Source organism: Lepidochelys kempii, chromosome 2, assembly GCF_965140265.1.
Source record: "Lepidochelys kempii isolate rLepKem1 chromosome 2, rLepKem1.hap2, whole genome shotgun sequence".
Lineage (NCBI taxonomy): Eukaryota > Metazoa > Chordata > Testudines > Cheloniidae > Lepidochelys > Lepidochelys kempii.
The window spans coordinates 55,080,659-55,098,537 of record NC_133257.1 but is presented as its reverse complement, the minus strand read 5'-3'; the positions used below and the strand labels follow the sequence as shown (position 1 = coordinate 55,098,537).

Here is a 17,879-nt window from a genome sequence, read left to right as displayed (position 1 = left end):
TGCAGTGAAAATTACCCTTTCATTCTACTCTAATTAGAATGCTGTACCAGTAATTTTAATTTTAGAATTATTTTGAAGTTGAGTAACATCATCTGATATATCACAAGTCTTAAGTTATGCGATCTTTATGAAATACATTGATTCATAAATAACAAACCAGTATTTTTGTTCAAAGGTTTTTCAGAATTTTATTTCTTTAGGACACATGTTTTATTAGGCTTTCCCCACTTGTTATTAACATAAACCTTTTTATGACCCTTGTTTTTATTTTAGGGTTTTAGAATTATTAAGTAGGTGATTGCATTTGAATTGCAGTGAATTATGTCATTTTTGTACTAGCAATCTTACATGAATTAAATAATTCCGTAACTGACAGGTAATCATTGACTAGTCTATTTCATAGTGCTTATTTATAATTAAGCTTAGTTTTTGAGCTAAATGCATTGAAATTACATTATTCAACTAAACTAATGCTGTGCATTTTACATTATAAAATGAATTATGGCTGTGTTTCACAGTTAACCAGAAAACAACAAATAGCATGTCTCTAGAACAAAAACTGTATATTTAAAACACAAAGAATGACAGGATTTAGTCCTTTTCTAAAATTGCATATTAAGAATACAATGCCAGTGGAATATCCAGCTATACAAATGACCAAAAATTGCATACATCAGGACCCTTTAATACTGTTCAATTGCTATTTTTTTTCAGTGCCAATTCTATAAGCCCATGTCTTTGCTCTGTCACTCCACAGGGAACTTGTCAAAATAGTGAATTCACCAGTGAAAGTATATAGTATATACTGAATCAGGTGTTAGGGCACTTCACGGGTATCAGTTGAACTAAAAGGAGCTGAATCTCTAGCGCTTTGCCCCTTGCATACTCATTTATACTTGTGAAAAGTGGGTGCATAGTGTGAAACACTACTAATTTAACCTGGTAGTGTTTGCCACTCACTCTGCACAGGTGCAAATGACTACACAAGGAGCAAAGCAGTGGAGAATCAGGCCCTAGGTTTCTAATGCTTACCATAAAAATTTGAGACTGTTATTTTACTTGATGCCAGATGTAACTTTGGTCATTTAAAAAGCAGCAACGTTTATGGTTGAATGAATCCAGACCCCCTCCCCCCCAATTGCCTTGGTTAGCTTTAACATTTTATATAATTAGCATAGTAAACATAGTAAAGGGACTGTTCTTTGTTATGTATTTATTACCCCAAAATGCAGTGTTTTATAAGGATTGGTTTACATTAAACACAAAAGAAAATTTACAAAACCAATACTTGTAACTATAGAAACAAGAAATATGAGTTTTATGATTGTTATTGGTCCCTTGAAATTGTTATCATATCCAGTGGTAGAAAATGTTGCTTAATGTAAACACACTATGCATTCTCTCTCTCTATTGCTCACAGCTAAATTCCACCAACAGTTCATACCAATATTAATCCATTTGCACCAATATAACTGGAAGCAGAGTTTGCCCGCAAAATTCCTGTAACAAAGTGCTACATGAATATAGCATGATATGGAAAAAAATACGCTTTTTATTTATTTATTTTGGGCCAGATCCTCAGCAGGTGTAAATCAGCCATGCCCTATAGTAATACCAATCTACACCAGCTGAGAATCTGTCCATTATCTTTAAAATGGGACTTTTAAAGTGACATATGATGTAGATAAGAGACAGTAGTCAACTGTAAGACATTTTTGACAGTTGGAAATGAAGAGAGGTTAATAATTTGAACCCATCTTTCGAAGACTTGAAAAGTAACCTTTCTCTGTTAATAGAGTGTGTCACTTTTTTATTTCCCATAATTCTCATATTTAAGGTATTTAAATAATAATGCTGTACTCCCACATATAGTCTGATAAACTAGGGAGTATCGGAAACTAAACTGAGTAATATAATGATAGCACATGATGTTGTCATGTACATTATGCCTTTAGGCATCAAAGGCCCAATCCCGCAGCCCTTAATCAAACAAAATTCTTAAACCCAGCTCTTTAAAGTATATAGGCCTTGCTGCGCTCAGCATTGCAATACCTAACTGATTTAGGAGGTGAAATCTCATTTTCAAAAGGGAGTTAGGCACTTAGGAACCTAAATGCCATTGACCATCAATAGGATTTTGGCTCCTCAATGCCTAAATCCCTTTTGAAAATGAAACTTGGCCTCCTAAATCAGCTAGGCATTTCAATGCTGAGTGCAGCAATGCCTACTTACCTTTAAAAAGCTGGGCCCTACACACTAGCCTAAGTAAGGCCTAGCGGATCAGTCCTGAACAGTGTGGAAATTTGATGGAGTTCCAGAAACTAAGCTTGTTGACAAATTAGTCATTAAAGGTAGAAAAATATGTCAGGCGTAAACTTAAATTTTAGCAGGAATGTGTCGGAATCACTAGTCTAAATTACATGAAACTAAGTAATTACATAAGGAAACAAATACAAATGTAATGTGTGGGGAAGTGACCATTAATGTATATGTAATAAAATATATTTGTGTGTTTAAAAAAAATGCCCTGAGGAAAATACCTCTGTATGATTCAGCATTCAACTATTTATTATTGTTCTCAGGGTCTGTTCGTTTTTTTCTGTTTACCTTGAAAGCTGTCCTTTTATTTTACTTCTTTTTTAATGTTGCCTTGTTTATATCAAATACTATATTGCCTATGTAATAAGAGAAAAAAGTTCTTGTTTTTTTTCAGAGAAAAATACAAGCATTTTCTTTGTTCATCTTTACCTTGTTTCCATAACATCCATGACCTTATTTTTAAATTAAAACTAGGTTATTGTGCAATGAGGTGCAATTTGTTCATTTATATGAACCTTATGTGGATTGAAAAAAAATCAAGATAAATCTTCATGCACAGCATACAATCAGATTACCCCTGGACTATATATTTACGTTGGGTCTGATAGCAATCAATGGTTGAGCTTCATTGCATTTCAAGATGTATTTGCACCCAGTTGTCCAGTGATAGTGTCCTCACCCTGGAAATAATTTAGTTGCAAATTGACTGGAAGATGGTGAAAATTGAAAGTTAAAATTAGAAATACTCATAATAAACAGCAGAAAAAGGGTCAGATGATGCCGCACTATGATGAGATTGGAATGGTTGGTAAATGAGGTTTTGTGTTTGTCATGAGATGTATGTGACATGCCTACCCAATGCTGTTGTAATATCCAGCCTAGCAAAAGAGATTATCTGGCAAATTGATGCTGGAAAGAATTTTCTGATGGACTGGGAAATTAGAATTGCACTCTTTTCTTTGATGTGTGCACGACTGGGCCACGTTATACAGCTAGTTCAGGCATAATATTAAATATAGTATTTAATACTTAGTAGTAGAACTATCTATAGAAAATAATTATATTCTTGGTTTGATTACAATACCACAGTATAGAACTTCATAATGTAAACCTTTAAAGCAACACAAAATTACTGATTTTTGCATATAATTAGTATTTAGTTAGCTCAAATCCTGTTTTCCACAATGCGTGCATGGAGTTGTAGGTTTTGGGAGGTTGTCTGGAATTGGGGGGGTTTTTTGTTTGTTTGGGTGGGTTTAGGTTTTTATGTTTGGTTTTTGGGGTTTTTTTGTATTTTTTAGAGGCTCACTATATTTAGCTTCAGAACTATAACCAAGCAGGGCTTATCAAAGCAGCACAATAATTTCACTGCCCAAACATTTTAGAAATGGTAGAAGGTAATTAAATGTTAGAAAATTATCTATTTTGGAAAACAAGGATTTCTGAGTGAAGGTTGATTTGGTTTACTGTAACAGAGAATTTCAGACTGAGATGCTGAAGAGAGCATGTTATTGATTAATCTTTCAAAGCAACCTAAGGTTATCTAAACAAGACAGAAGAGTCCATTTTAAAATTTATTTCTAGAGTCTGTATCAAGGATAAAGGTGTGTTTTCACCTTTGTATTTGCCAGGTTTCAAATTGTTTTATTTAAATACATTCTTTTATATATTTAGCATAACCATGTGGGAGATTATAAGGCATCATAATCACAGCTTTTTCTATAGCATAACACTTCTAAGTTTAAAACATGGTTTTTTTAAAAAATTATGTTTTTGGAACAGGAATAATCACACCAGAGAAGGAGCCAAAAGTGAACACTGCGGTAGGGACACAACAGCTACTTCAGGCAAAAGAAGAGGATGGTGCACCTAAAAAAACAAAACCTCTTGAGGACAATAAATTTGGACATGAACAGGTAAAAGAAAATGTAACAATTCCATTGCCTCATAGAACTCTCTCAGGTAGTTCAAAAGTAAAACAGAGATGAAATGCTATTGAAATAGCAATGCTATCATGTCATTCAAAACACACTAATACCCTGCATCTTCATTTGCTGTTTTTCAGTTCTATCAATGTCCTTATTGTAACTACAGTAGTAGGGACCCAAATCGTATCCAGATGCATGTCCTGTCACAGCATTCAATGCAGCCCGTTATCTGCTGTCCCCTCTGCCAGGATGTCCTCAGCAACAAAATGCATCTCCAACTTCATTTGACCCATTTACACAGTGTGTCTCCTGACTGTGTGGAGAAACTGCTTATGACCGTAAGTATTCAAAATACTGGTACATATTCGACAGGAACATACTCAGACATGTAGACAATGAATTTGTTGTGACCTAGTATTCTGGTAGCCAGAGCTGGGGACTGAGAATCAGGACTTTTGGATTCTGTTCCTAGCTCTGTGGCCTGAAGAAAAGCTCTGTGTAAGCTCAAGAGTTTGTCTCTCTCGCCAAAAGAAGTTAGTCCAATAAAAGATATTACCTCACCCACCTTTCCCCCCGAGTTGTATCAGTAATTTATGTCCCTAGGGCAAGTCACTGAAGCTAGATTTTCAAAGATGCTGAGACCCTGTAGTTTACATTTAAGTCAACTTTGAAAAATCAGGCCACTCACCTTTCTGTACAACTCTAAATTGGGTGTATTCATATCTATCCCCCAAGGGTATTGTGAACATTAACTTGTTGTTTCTAAAATAGTAGGAGTTCCCTGGGCAAAAAGTACTACTGCAAAGTATTATTTTTATTAGTGTTAATTGGTATTATGAGTTTTTCTGAACATATTTCATAACATATAATATTCAAATGAATTCCTCAAGTTCAGCTAGAAATATAAAAACAACGTATACTATGATATACCATGTCATTTTGGCATGTGTTATATGATATTAATAGTTGTTGGATCACAGCTTTAACCAGAAAACACAGGCCCCAGTTCTTTCGTCTTTTCTGGCGGTTTTTTGCCTCTTCTATGAGGAAAGCTTCTCTAAAGCCCACAGATTCAGCCCCCTGAGGAGTCCTCTTTCTACCCAGTGATTTCTTTACCCATAGAGCTAGTGTGGCAGCTCTATACCACCCTGCTCCTGATTCCTATGTGTGACCAGGGAAAAGGAGGGCTGGATGGAGAGCTTCTGAGACCTCTCTACATTGTACTAGGAGCTCAGCTGATCCCCAGCTGGCCCTAGTTCTGTACTAAGTACAGTTCTGCTAAACCAGAATATTTGGCCCATCACATAGGAAATACTATGTAGGCTGGAAATGTAACTTTTGCATTTCTTAAATTTTTATTTTTGTTTAATTTTGTGATCTTTAATGAAGCCAACTACATTGCTGTGTTTTTTAGCATTTAGGCTATGTGTACACTGCGTACCTTACAGCGGCACAAGATACATGTGTGGAGGGGATTCCTCCCTCATCCCACAAAGTTCCAGGACCAGGCACCTCCTTCACACCATACCCTTCTCTACTCAGATCCTGTGGAGGATGCGGTGTAGGTCCAGGGTCCTCACTGGGGAGGGGACAGAGACAGGATGTAGTTGGGGGCCATAGTTAGGGATGCATATCGTCTCCATTCCAGATACATAGAGATTCCCAGGAAAAAAAGTATATAGCTACCACAAGGCAATGTGGCTTCAGTTAATTTAGGTGAATAGGATGGGGAAGGAGTGAGATCCTGCCTTTGCTGTTCCCATAGGTTGGCTGGAGACCAGTTTCTGAAAAGCTAGGTTTAGAAGTCAGTAAAACATCTGTTTACACTGTCACAACAGTATCTTCATCCTGGAAAAAGATTAAAACTTTATTTTTTTTAAATACACTGAACATTATAAGATTTTATCATAAGAGGCTGAAGAAACTGTGGAGCAATCCTCTACTTGCAGGATTTATTTTTTTCTCCCCATATCAATGATTTTCTCCTGTTTTGATGTTAGGATAAGTTTAGGAGTGGGGTTGTTTTGTTTCTGGGTTTTTGTAGAGAATTTTAGTGATGGGGGTGTTATTGGAAAACTTAATCTTTCTCATATAAATTGCCTCAGTAACCATCTAAGAGTAACATGCCCTGTCCACATCTGATCTCCCTGATCGCAAAGGAAATGGACGTTTCCTAAAAATCTCAGATATGGGATGTTTGCAATCACTATTTTTCATTCCACCCTGTCCCCACCACAACCAAAGGCATTAGTTCTCTGAGCAGACTCTGCCCATGCTAAATTTAAAATTTCAGATTTGAATGTGGTTAGAATTATTTTTCTCAGTGGGCAAAGTATATATTCTTTTCACTCTCATGTATCACAGTAATGGCTCAAGAGATTTTTGGGCAAACATTCCAAGTGGTTCATTCTTGAGCGGACACCAAACAGAAAATTCAGCCCCTATCTGGGTATTTATATGGCCCTTAGTCCCATAGTGTCAGAGCACCTCACAGTCTTTAATGTATGGGGTTAGGTCTGTAATCCCATTTTACAGGTGGGAAACTGAGGCATGGAGGGACTGTTACTTGCCCAAGATCACGGGCCTGTAATCCAGGACTGAATCAAGCCCTTGGATTTTGCTGTGTGACAAGCTTTGAACCATGTGTGATGCACTGATATACAGTGTTTTTTCTTCTTTGAATGTAATATTGTCTCCTTGCTTTTTTAAAGGTTCCTGTACCAGATATGGTGATGCCCAATAGTATACTTTTGCCTGCAGTTCCTTCAGAGAAATCCGAGCGTGACACACCTGCTACCATTACAGCAGAAGGATCTGGGAAATATTCAGGTATGCAAACGAAAGACCAGACATGGAGAATCTAAATGAGTGATTCTTGGAGCAAACCACTTGATTCTTCCTTGGTACAGTACTACTTTTTTTGGTTACAAACATTAACAAGAGGTAACAGGAGAAAAATAGTAAGCTGTCATCTAGGGCAGTGGTTCCCAAAGCCGCTCCGCCTCTTGTTCAGGAAAAGCCCCTGGCGCGCCGGACCGGTTTGTTTACCTGCCGCGTCCACAGGTTCAGCCGATCGCGGCTCCCACTGGCTGCGGTTCGCCGTTCCAGGCCAATGGGGGCTGCAGGAAGCGGCGCGGGCCAAGGGACGTGCTGGCCACCCTTCCTGCAGCCCCCATTGGCCTGGAGCAGTGAACCTCGGCCAGTGGGAGCCGCGATCGGCTGAACTTGCAGACGCGGCAGGTAAACAAACCGGTCCAGCGCGCCAGGGGCTTTCCCTGAACAAACAGCGGACCGGCTTTGAGAACCACTGATCTAGGGCATGATTTTCAAAGATGGGCCTCTGTAAATGCCACAGCTTAGCAATGAACTTGGCTCTTTGCATAGGCACATATCTAACTGGATGCATGTTGTCCATGTCATTGTACAAATACTTGACTTGAGCTAGTATACACCTGTGGTCATTTGAATGTAGAAATTAGGCAGCTGTATGTGGCCATTTTGAAAATAAGCCCCTTGCTGTTTTAAAAATATATAGGACGTGATCTAAAAGATAATGAGCTATCTGTAACTCTCACTAGAGCCAATAGGAATGTCAGATGAATGGGTCCTTAGGATCCAGCCCATATTTCAATTTTTACTCCAGACACACTCTCCCCTGTGCTAATAGGCTGTCTGCTCCAAGCCCCTGCTCAGTCTTTTCACCTCAGCCCCCACCCCCACCCTTAATACCTTCTTCTCTCCGTGCCCTGTCCCCCTCAGCATCCCTTCTATCTGCTTTCTCCTCCCCTCCTTCATCTCTATGTTTAATTAACTGAACCCCACCCTAAGAATTAACAAAAAATATTGTGGCACTAACATTCTGTTGGTCACCATCACTGATCACTCTGCTTGTATGTTTGCCCCCTTTCCCTACTCTTTATCTGTCTCTCTTATTTGTTTGTTAGCAATTTGGAGCAGGGACTGTCTATGTTTGTACCTTGCACAGTCGGGGACCATTTTTGGTTGGTCCTTAGGCACTGAGGGTGATAAGATAAATAATAATATTGCCTATGCTCAAATGTTACATGTCTAAAAGATATTTCTTTGTCTTCCTTAACCAGGTGACAGTCTGATGGATGAGAAAAATACTCCTGGGCTTGATGAAGCAAAAACTGGAATGGAAATTAAGACTGAGGAACAGAAGCCACCTAAGGAATGTACTGAAATGCCAGAATGGAATAAGAGCAGCAGTAAGGATACAAAAATCACCGAATCACTGCCAGATCAATTGAATGAACAGCAGAAGAAGCAGCAACTATCTGTTTCTGATCGCCATGTCTATAAATATCGTTGTAACCATTGTAGCTTGGCTTTTAAGACTATGCAGAAGCTTCAGATACATTCCCAGTATCATGCTATTCGGGCTGCTACCATGTGTAGCCTTTGTCAACGTAGCTTCCGTACATTCCAGGCTTTAAAAAAACACTTGGAAGCAGGCCACCCTGAACTCAACGAAGCTGAAATTCAGCAGCTGTATGCATCTTTACCTGTAAATGGTGAACTCTGGGCGGAAAGTGAAAGTATGGCACAAGATGATCATGCACTGGAACAGGAAATAGAACGAGAATATGAGATGGACCAGGAAGGTAAAGCAAGTCCTGTAGGAAGTGATAGTAGCTCTATTCCAGATGATATAGGCTCAGAACCAAAGCGGACCTTACCTTTTAGAAAAGGGCCAAATTTTACTATGGAGAAATTTCTAGATCCATCTCGCCCATATAAATGTACAGTGTGTAAAGAATCTTTCACTCAAAAGAACATTCTCTTGGTCCATTATAATTCAGTGTCTCATTTACATAAACTCAAAAAGGTTTTGCAGGAAGCATCAAGTCCTGTCCCTCAAGAAAGCAACAGCAGCACTGATAACAAACCCTACAAATGCAGCATTTGTAATGTTGCATATAGCCAAAGTTCTACATTGGAAATCCATATGAGATCTGTGCTTCATCAGACTAAGGCAAGGGCTGCAAAATTAGAACCAAGTGGTAATATAACTAGTGGAAATAGTGTAGCAGGGAATGTTAATAGCCCTAGCCAAGGGATGCTAGATTCTGTGAGCTTACCAGCAGTTAACAGCAAAGATACCCACTTAGATGCCAAAGAATTAAATAAAAAGCAAGCTTCTGAATTAATTTCTGCCCAGCCTACACATCATCCATCCCAGTCACCAGCACAACTTCAAATGCAATTACAACATGAACTGCAACAGCAAGCTGCGTTCTTTCAGCCCCAGTTTCTAAACCCTGCATTTTTGCCTCACTTTCCCATGACACCAGAAGCACTGCTGCAATTTCAACAGCCTCAGTTCCTTTTTCCATTCTACATACCTGGGACAGAATTTAGCCTGAGCCCAGACCTGTGTTTGCCTGGTTCTGCCACATTTGGTATGCCTGGAATGGCAGGGATGACAGGATCAGTGCTAGAAGATTTAAAACAGCAGATACAGACTCAACACCATGTTGGACAAACGCAACTACAAATCTTACAGCAACAAGCACAACAGTATCAATCAACACAACCCCAAATTCAATCACAAAAACAGCAGCAGCAAAGTAGCAAACTAATGAAACAGGAGCAAAATAGTCTAGTAAGTGCAGACTGCCAGCTGATAAAGGATATGCCATCATATAAAGAATCAGAAGAGATTTCTGAGAAACAAGAAAAGCCAAAGCAAGAATTGACAAATGAAAGCGAAGGACTAAAGGAGAACAAAGATATGAAGAAGCAGAAATCCTCAGAACCGACCATTCCACCACCTAGAATAGCTTCTGGGGCTAGAGGAAACGCAGCCAAAGCTTTGCTGGAGAATTTTGGCTTTGAGCTAGTTATTCAGTATAATGAAAACAGACAAAAAGTACAGAAAAAAAGTAAGACCAGTGAAGGTGAAAACACTGACAAACTGGAATGTGGAACATGTAGCAAACTATTTTCTAACATTCTTATTTTGAAGAGTCATCAAGAGCACGTGCATGGTCAGTTTTTTCCTTACGGAGCACTAGAGAAATTTGCCCGTCAATACAGGGAGGCTTATGACAAACTTTACCCAATTTCACCATCCTCTCCAGAAACCCCACCTCCCCCGCCTCCTCCCCCGCCTCCTCCCCCTTCCCTGCCTCCAACTCCTTCACAGCCTTCTTCGGCCAGCTGTGGAAAAATTCAAAATACAACTCCCACTCCTTTGCAAGCTCCTCCACCCACCCCGCCACCGCCGCCTCCACCTCCGCCGCCCCCACCGCCTCCTCCACCACCACCTTCGGCTCCACCTCAGGTCCAGCTGCCTGTTTCATTAGATCTTCCGCTTTTCCCTCCAATTATGATGCAGCCAGTGCAACATCCTGCGTTGCCTCCTCAGCTTGCCCTCCAGCTGCCACCAATGGATACTTTGTCCGCAGATCTTACTCAGCTTTGTCAGCAGCAGCTAGGATTAGATCCCAACTTCCTACGACATTCTCAGTTCAAGCGTCCACGTACAAGAATCACAGATGATCAGTTAAAAATCTTGCGGGCTTATTTTGATATTAACAATTCTCCAAGTGAAGAACAGATTCAAGAAATGGCTGAGAAATCTGGCCTTTCCCAAAAAGTTATCAAACACTGGTTTCGTAATACACTTTTTAAGGAACGACAAAGAAATAAAGATTCCCCATACAACTTTAGTAATCCTCCCATAACTGTATTGGAAGATATCAGAATTGATCCTCAACCCACTTCCTTAGAGCATTACAAATCTGATGCATCTTTCAGCAAGAGATCGTCTAGAACTAGGTTTACTGACTACCAGCTTAGGGTCTTACAAGATTTTTTTGACACAAATGCTTATCCAAAGGATGATGAAATTGAACAACTTTCAACTGTACTTAACCTACCTACTCGAGTTATTGTTGTATGGTTCCAAAATGCACGACAGAAAGCTCGCAAAAGTTATGAAAATCAAGCAGAAACTAAAGATAATGAAAAAAGGGAACTCACTAATGAGCGCTATATTCGAACTAGCAACATGCAATATCAATGTAAAAAATGCAACGTAGTTTTTCCCAGAATTTTTGATTTAATTACACACCAGAAAAAACAGTGTTACAAAGATGAAGATGATGATGCTCAAGATGAAAGCCAAACAGAAGATTCCATGGATGCCACAGATCAAATGCTATATAAAAGTTTCACAGTTTCTGGCCAAACAGACTCATCAAAAAATACAACTGTGACAGCAGCAAGCTCTGGTTCCGGTTCTAGTACTCCTTTATTGCCATCACCCAAACCAGAGCCTGAGAAAAGTTCTCCTAAACCTGAGGCAACAGAAAAGCCAAAGCAAAATGACATCACCCCTAAGCAAATTGATACCACCTCACAAGGCACCAAATCTGTACAATCTGCACCAATAACTTCCTCTGATCCACAGCCATCAGTCTCTCAGTCACAACAGCAAAAACAACCACAGATGGTGGGACGACCTCCTTCTGCGTCACAAACCACACCGGTTCCTTCTAGTCCTATATCAATTTCAATGACTTCTCTACAGAACAGTCTACCTCCTCAGTTATTACAATACCAGTGTGACCAGTGTACAGTAGCCTTTCCAACTCTAGAACTTTGGCAAGAGCACCAGCACATGCATTTCCTAGCAGCCCAAAACCAATTTCTTCACTCTCAGTTTTTAGAAAGACCCATGGATATGCCCTATATGATATTTGACCCCAATAATCCTCTGATGACTGGACAATTGCTTAATAGTTCTCTTGCTCAGATGCCCCAGCAGACGAGCTCATCACACACATCCCACCCTCCTACAGTTTCTGGCTCACTTAAACGAAAACTGGATGATAAAGAAGATAATAATTGTAGTGAAAAGGAGGGCGGAAACAGTGGGGAAGACCAACATCGTGATAAGCGCTTGAGAACTACCATTACTCCAGAGCAGCTGGAAATACTCTATGAAAAATACCTATTAGATTCTAATCCCACCAGAAAGATGCTAGATCATATTGCACGTGAAGTGGGACTTAAAAAGAGAGTAGTACAAGTCTGGTTTCAGAACACACGAGCCCGAGAAAGAAAAGGACAATTCCGTGCAGTAGGTCCAGCCCAGTCACATAAAAGATGTCCTTTTTGTCGAGCACTGTTTAAAGCAAAGTCAGCTTTGGAAAGTCACATTCGCTCTCGGCACTGGAATGAAGGAAAACAGGCAGGTTATAGTTTGCCTCCAAGTCCATTAATATCAACTGAAGATGGAGGAGAAAGCCCACAAAAATATATTTTTTTTGATTATCCGTCACTGTCGTTAACAAAGATTGATCTATCAAGTGAAAATGAATTAGCCTCCACAGTGTCAACCCCTGTTAGTAAAACTGCAGAGATGTCCCCAAAGAATCTTTTAAGCCCTTCTTCTTTCAAAGCGGAGTGCAGTGAGGATATAGAAAATCTGAATGCCCCTCCTGCTGACTCTGGGTATGATCAAAATAAGACTGACTTTGATGAGACTTCATCAATTAATACAGCGATTAGTGATGCCACAACAGGAGACGAGGGAAACAATGAAATGGAAAACATGACTTGTAGTTCAGGGGATGTGAAACCTGTATCATCTCCCAAAGAGCCAAAAACACTTGTGAATGATTCTTTTTCAAAAACAGCAACCACACCTACAATTGAGAATTGTGATGAAAAGTTTCTCTTCTCCCTAACTAGCCCATCGATACATTTCAGTGACAAAGATGGTGATCATGACCAAAGTTTTTACATTACTGATGATGCCGATGATAATGCCGATCGCAGTGAAACATCAAGCATTGCGGATCCAAGTTCGCCCAACCCATTTGGAGCTAACAACCCCTTTAAATCCAAAAATAGTGATCGACCAGGTCACAAACGTTTTCGAACACAAATGAGTAACCTCCAGCTTAAAGTCCTCAAGGCTTGCTTTAGTGACTATCGGACTCCAACCATGCAAGAATGTGAAATGCTAGGGAATGAGATTGGTCTGCCCAAACGGGTGGTCCAGGTTTGGTTCCAGAATGCCCGGGCAAAAGAAAAGAAATTCAAAATTAACATAGGGAAGCCATTCATGATAAATCAGAGTGGAACTGATGGGACAAAGCCAGAATGTTCTCTATGTGGGGTGAAGTATTCTGCACGTTTATCTATAAGAGACCATATCTTTTCCAAACAACATATTTCAAAAGTGAGAGAAACTGTAGGAAGTCAGCTAGATCGGGAGAAAGATTATTTAGCTCCCACAACTGTTAGACAGCTGATGGCACAGCAAGAATTGGATCGTATAAAGAAGGCTACAGATGTGCTAGGCTTAACAGTACAGCAGCCCGGCATGATGGACAGCAGTTCACTTCATGGTATCAGTTTGCCAGCAGCTTACCCAGGACTCCCTGGCCTTCCTCCTGTTCTTCTGCCTGGAATGAATGGTCCATCCTCCTTGCCTGGATTTCCACAAAGTTCAAACAGTAAGTCAGTAAGGGGATGAATTACTTCTTTGATTCATTTTAACGATATTGTGTAGTTATCGACCACCTTTGAAGAACAGCATACTGTGCATTGATACTCTATTCCTATCACTTCTCTGTGAGCATCAAAGTACTGCTGTTGGCCACACTCAGGCCATTATTGGATTGTTTCAGTAGGTAATTGGTAATATTACTGGTTCTCCCAAAACTGAAATTCAGTTGAATTAAATTGAAATCCAACTTCCAGAAGTACTTTTTATTAAATTGTGTAACTACCTGTATAGTGCACTCTAGGGTGTTGTGCAATAACTGGCCCATGTGGACCCCACTGGCATGCGCTAAAAGTTCCCTAGTGCACGTTAACGTAGTACTGTTTGAAACGGGACTTCGTTACTGTGCACTAGGAAACTTTTAGTATACACCAGCAGGATCCACGTGGGCCAGATAGCGCACAACACACGAGTGCCCACTCCACTAGTGCAGACTAATGTATTGTGTAGACGAGCTCTTAGGCAGCCTTGCCTGCAATAACGTTTTATCTAATGACAGGTTTCGGAGTAACAGCCATGTTAGTCTGTATTCGCAAAAAGAAAAGGAGGACTTGTGGAACCTTAGAGACCAACCAATTTATTTGAGCATAAGCATCGGTTGCATCCGATGAAGTGAGCTCACGAAAGCTTATGCTCAAATAAATTGGTTAGTCTCTAAGGTGCCACAAGTACTCCTTTTCGTTTTATCTAATATTATTGTTCTGGTTATTTTGAGTTGAGATTTCTTCACACAAAGTGTAGATTAACATTCTATATTTAATGGCTTGCAAAAATGAAACTGAACATAACAGCCTCTGAAACACAGAGTAGAATTTGCACCAAAACCTGCCTTACGCAACCACCCAATGGACCCAATGGACTAGATGTTGCCTAGTTCAGAAGGTGTTTAACTGAATGTAAAACAGATTTTTACTGGAAACCTTCAGAGTATTTTAAAGTAGTTGGCGGGTTAAGAGGAGGACTTTCCCGCTGGAGGTAGTTCTTATGGACTATTTCATTGAGGCCCAGATCCTGAGAGGTTTGGAGCATCTGCAGCCCCCCATGGTTTGTATGGGTGCTGCGCACGCTCATCATGCCATTCGGGCCGGTGTATGTAACCGAACATCTGCTGTGATTTAGACAGAGTGCTGCAGTTGACGCGGCACATCATTTTGCTTCCATTACTCTTACTGAGAAGCACTTGCTCGTGCAGATAGTTTCACGGAGGTTACGGAACTAGGCTTCCTGTATCAAAAATTCGTTGAACCCTGACAGAAGGCATCTGATTTTTTTTTTTAATGGTTTCCAGTGTTGTGGGCAGAGTTCACTGTAGGTTCACCATTGCGGATGCAAACCCTAATATTTAGTTTCTACCTACCTGATTGTACAGGTAAATCAAGTAATTACACATCAAAATTAGTGAGTGGAGGGGGAAGGCCCCTTCATGTAAGTGGCTCCATTTGTGTTGCCTTAGGTTGTTAAATTTTGATTTATGTAAACAACTTACTTTGCCAGGAGGGCTACCGATTCAATCACCAATATGGCCAGTCAGACTAGAGCTGTAGCAGTAGCTCCTGTTCTACACAGTTCTGTTTTGATTGATGATGACCATGTCATTGCTTCCCTAAGTGGTGGTCAAAGCATCTTGTTTTTCTATTCACTGGGTCAGAAGGGATCTCCTTCTACAATGGATTCTCTGGCTGAGTGCCCTTCTGTTTTTGTCAGTTATTGGCATACAGAGTGCATATAAAACAAATAGGAAGTAGTTTTGAAATACTGCAATATATTCATTTAGTCTCCTCTTAATTGTATATAATGTATATGTCCAAAAGTGGCTAATCTTTGTTTATAGAAATTAGGGATAAATATAATTTGTCTACATAACTTAGCTAAATGGCCTTAGGCAACCTCATCTTGAGGTATAGTAAGCCCCAGAAAACTCACATCTCTCTCTAAATTATTCCCTTATTAATGTACAGATGAAATGTTTGGTAGTACAGACCAGTTGGTCTATGATTGTTGAATTATCAGATTGTCTAATTTCCACACAACATCTTTTATTTGAGATAAATTTAAATCATTAATACAGTAGCATATTCAGTGAATCACCAATTGAGATGGATTCTCAGCCCCTCTCATCTCACATCTTTTTAGGTTAATCGGTTCATTCTAACCCTACAGTGTAAATTGGCTAGTAGAGTTTTGTCATTAAGTTTTTCTTCAACAATATGTTAAGGTGCCCCTGCATCCCTTTTTTGTTGCCCAGTAAATTCGTGCATACATAAATCTTCATTCCCTAATGGTACATAATAGAGTAGTAGTCGAAGTGAAAATAAAAATAGATTAGTTTAATCATTCATTACTGAAAAGAACTCATTATCCTTAAAAGTTCTCTAATATGTGTTCAACACTACTATTCTCCACACCTAATTAACCCACTTTTAACATCTCCTCTGCTATGCTTTGGGTGACAGTACACATCCATATTTGATGCTGGGAAAAGTTTAAGCATAACCTTCTTGGAGTCTGCCTCTGAGCAGACTCTTCACTGGCTGTAATCTTCTAACTAACTTTTTCTGAATTTGCAGCCAGCAGAATACCATTTCTGCCTTACTAACTGTGTGAGGGATTTCCTGAAGTCTGCTCCCAGGGGGGTTACCAACCTGTTCCTTAATTATTGTACATGCTCTGAATTTCAGATTTTATTATTTTTTGCTTGTGTGTCATTTCCTCTTCCTGGTCCTGACCTGCTAACACATACACACAAGCCATCCAATTGATTTAATGGGATGGCTTATGTGAATAGCTGCTCACATGCCTAAATGTTTACAGGGTTGACACATGTTTTCAGCAGCAAAGGCCAGTCTGTTTTGTGATCTTAAAGGGACAATGTCAACATAAAAAAATGATCATTTTTATAGAATGTCATTGCTGTTATTAATAAGACACCACATTAGTGAAACTGTAATAATTAAAATGGAATTTTCCTTTTGTCTTCATTTGTATTTCACATTTTTCATTTTACTTATTCTAGAAAGTGAAACTAACCTGATCAACTTCACTTGGCTTATAATCAATTTCATTTTCAGGTTCTTGTGCCCAACACTCTTTTGTTTGGGTTTCAACACTGCATGGAAATTATTAACTTCCCTCAAAATGCTTTTAAATAAATTTTTAAACATGCAACATTTCCTGTACCATCAGGCAGGGAAAAATAATATTTTCCTAAATGATGGAAAATCTAAATTTTGAGCCTAAACTACTTGAAATTGGTCCTAATAATTTCATTAAACACAGTGGTGTAACTGGACTTTTACTGGCAAAGATTACTTCACTTGGAAGAATATATTAACTCCCTTTCTGGAGAGATGCACCAAGCAAATTTAGACATATTCATGTGTATCTGGGCACAGTTATTTTCTCAGGTCAGAAAGATTGTCTGGTTCTATGATATTATTCCCAGAAAACCTCTCCCCGTAGGATGAACTTCTTCAAATGAGAAATACCGTCTTATGATTGATCTGTTAAATTAAATACACCACCTTAGAGACATCAAATGCTGTATAATTTTTCAGCATTATTATTATGATTGTTCAGCGTATATATGGTCATTTTCAGGGGGTTCCACTTCCTAGGATATACTTCAAGTCTGGGCTTATTTTCACTCTTCAGCCTCACTCCTATTTTACAATATGCTGCATATGGAAGAGCTTTTAGCTTAGAAGTCTCACTTATAGTTTTTCATCCTCTGCTAACAAACTTAATATTCTGTATTCTTCTTAGTTTGTGTTTTTCCCCTATCAGAACACTCGTGCTTCAACATGCTTCTACAATGAATACTGGATCTTCAAGTCATGCTCATTAGAGTCTGAGCTCATCACTTAAGACTAAGGCTGTCTTTAAGATTCACAGCATGCTTTTTCCAAGAATGTGCATATCACTAGGTAATGTGCACTTCAGTTGTTTCTGAAGTGTTATCAAGAGAGAAATATGATTCAGCAGCACTTATTTTTCTCATGACTGGGGCCCTAAATCATGTTCTCTATTCTTCTTTGAACCCTTGTTACCTTCTTCATTCATCTTGTTTGTCTCAGATTCCTCTGAGAGAG

The 17,879-nt window shown here is 39.3% G+C and overlaps 1 protein-coding gene across 3 annotated transcripts in view; it reads left to right on the top strand.

Annotated features, from left to right (window-relative positions):
• The window catches only part of ZFHX4 (zinc finger homeobox 4), a 173,868-nt gene that overhangs the window by 149,622 nt on the left and 6,367 nt on the right, over positions 1-17,879 (top strand). For all 3 annotated transcript variants that reach the window (XM_073330767.1, XM_073330765.1, XM_073330766.1), the window contains 4 exons: positions 4,102-4,235; positions 4,385-4,585; positions 6,959-7,076; positions 8,348-13,741. In XM_073330767.1, coding sequence (XP_073186868.1) covers positions 4,102-4,235; positions 4,385-4,585; positions 6,959-7,076; positions 8,348-13,741 — 5,847 coding nt within the window. The remainder of the gene's footprint in view (positions 1-4,101; positions 4,236-4,384; positions 4,586-6,958; positions 7,077-8,347; positions 13,742-17,879) is intronic.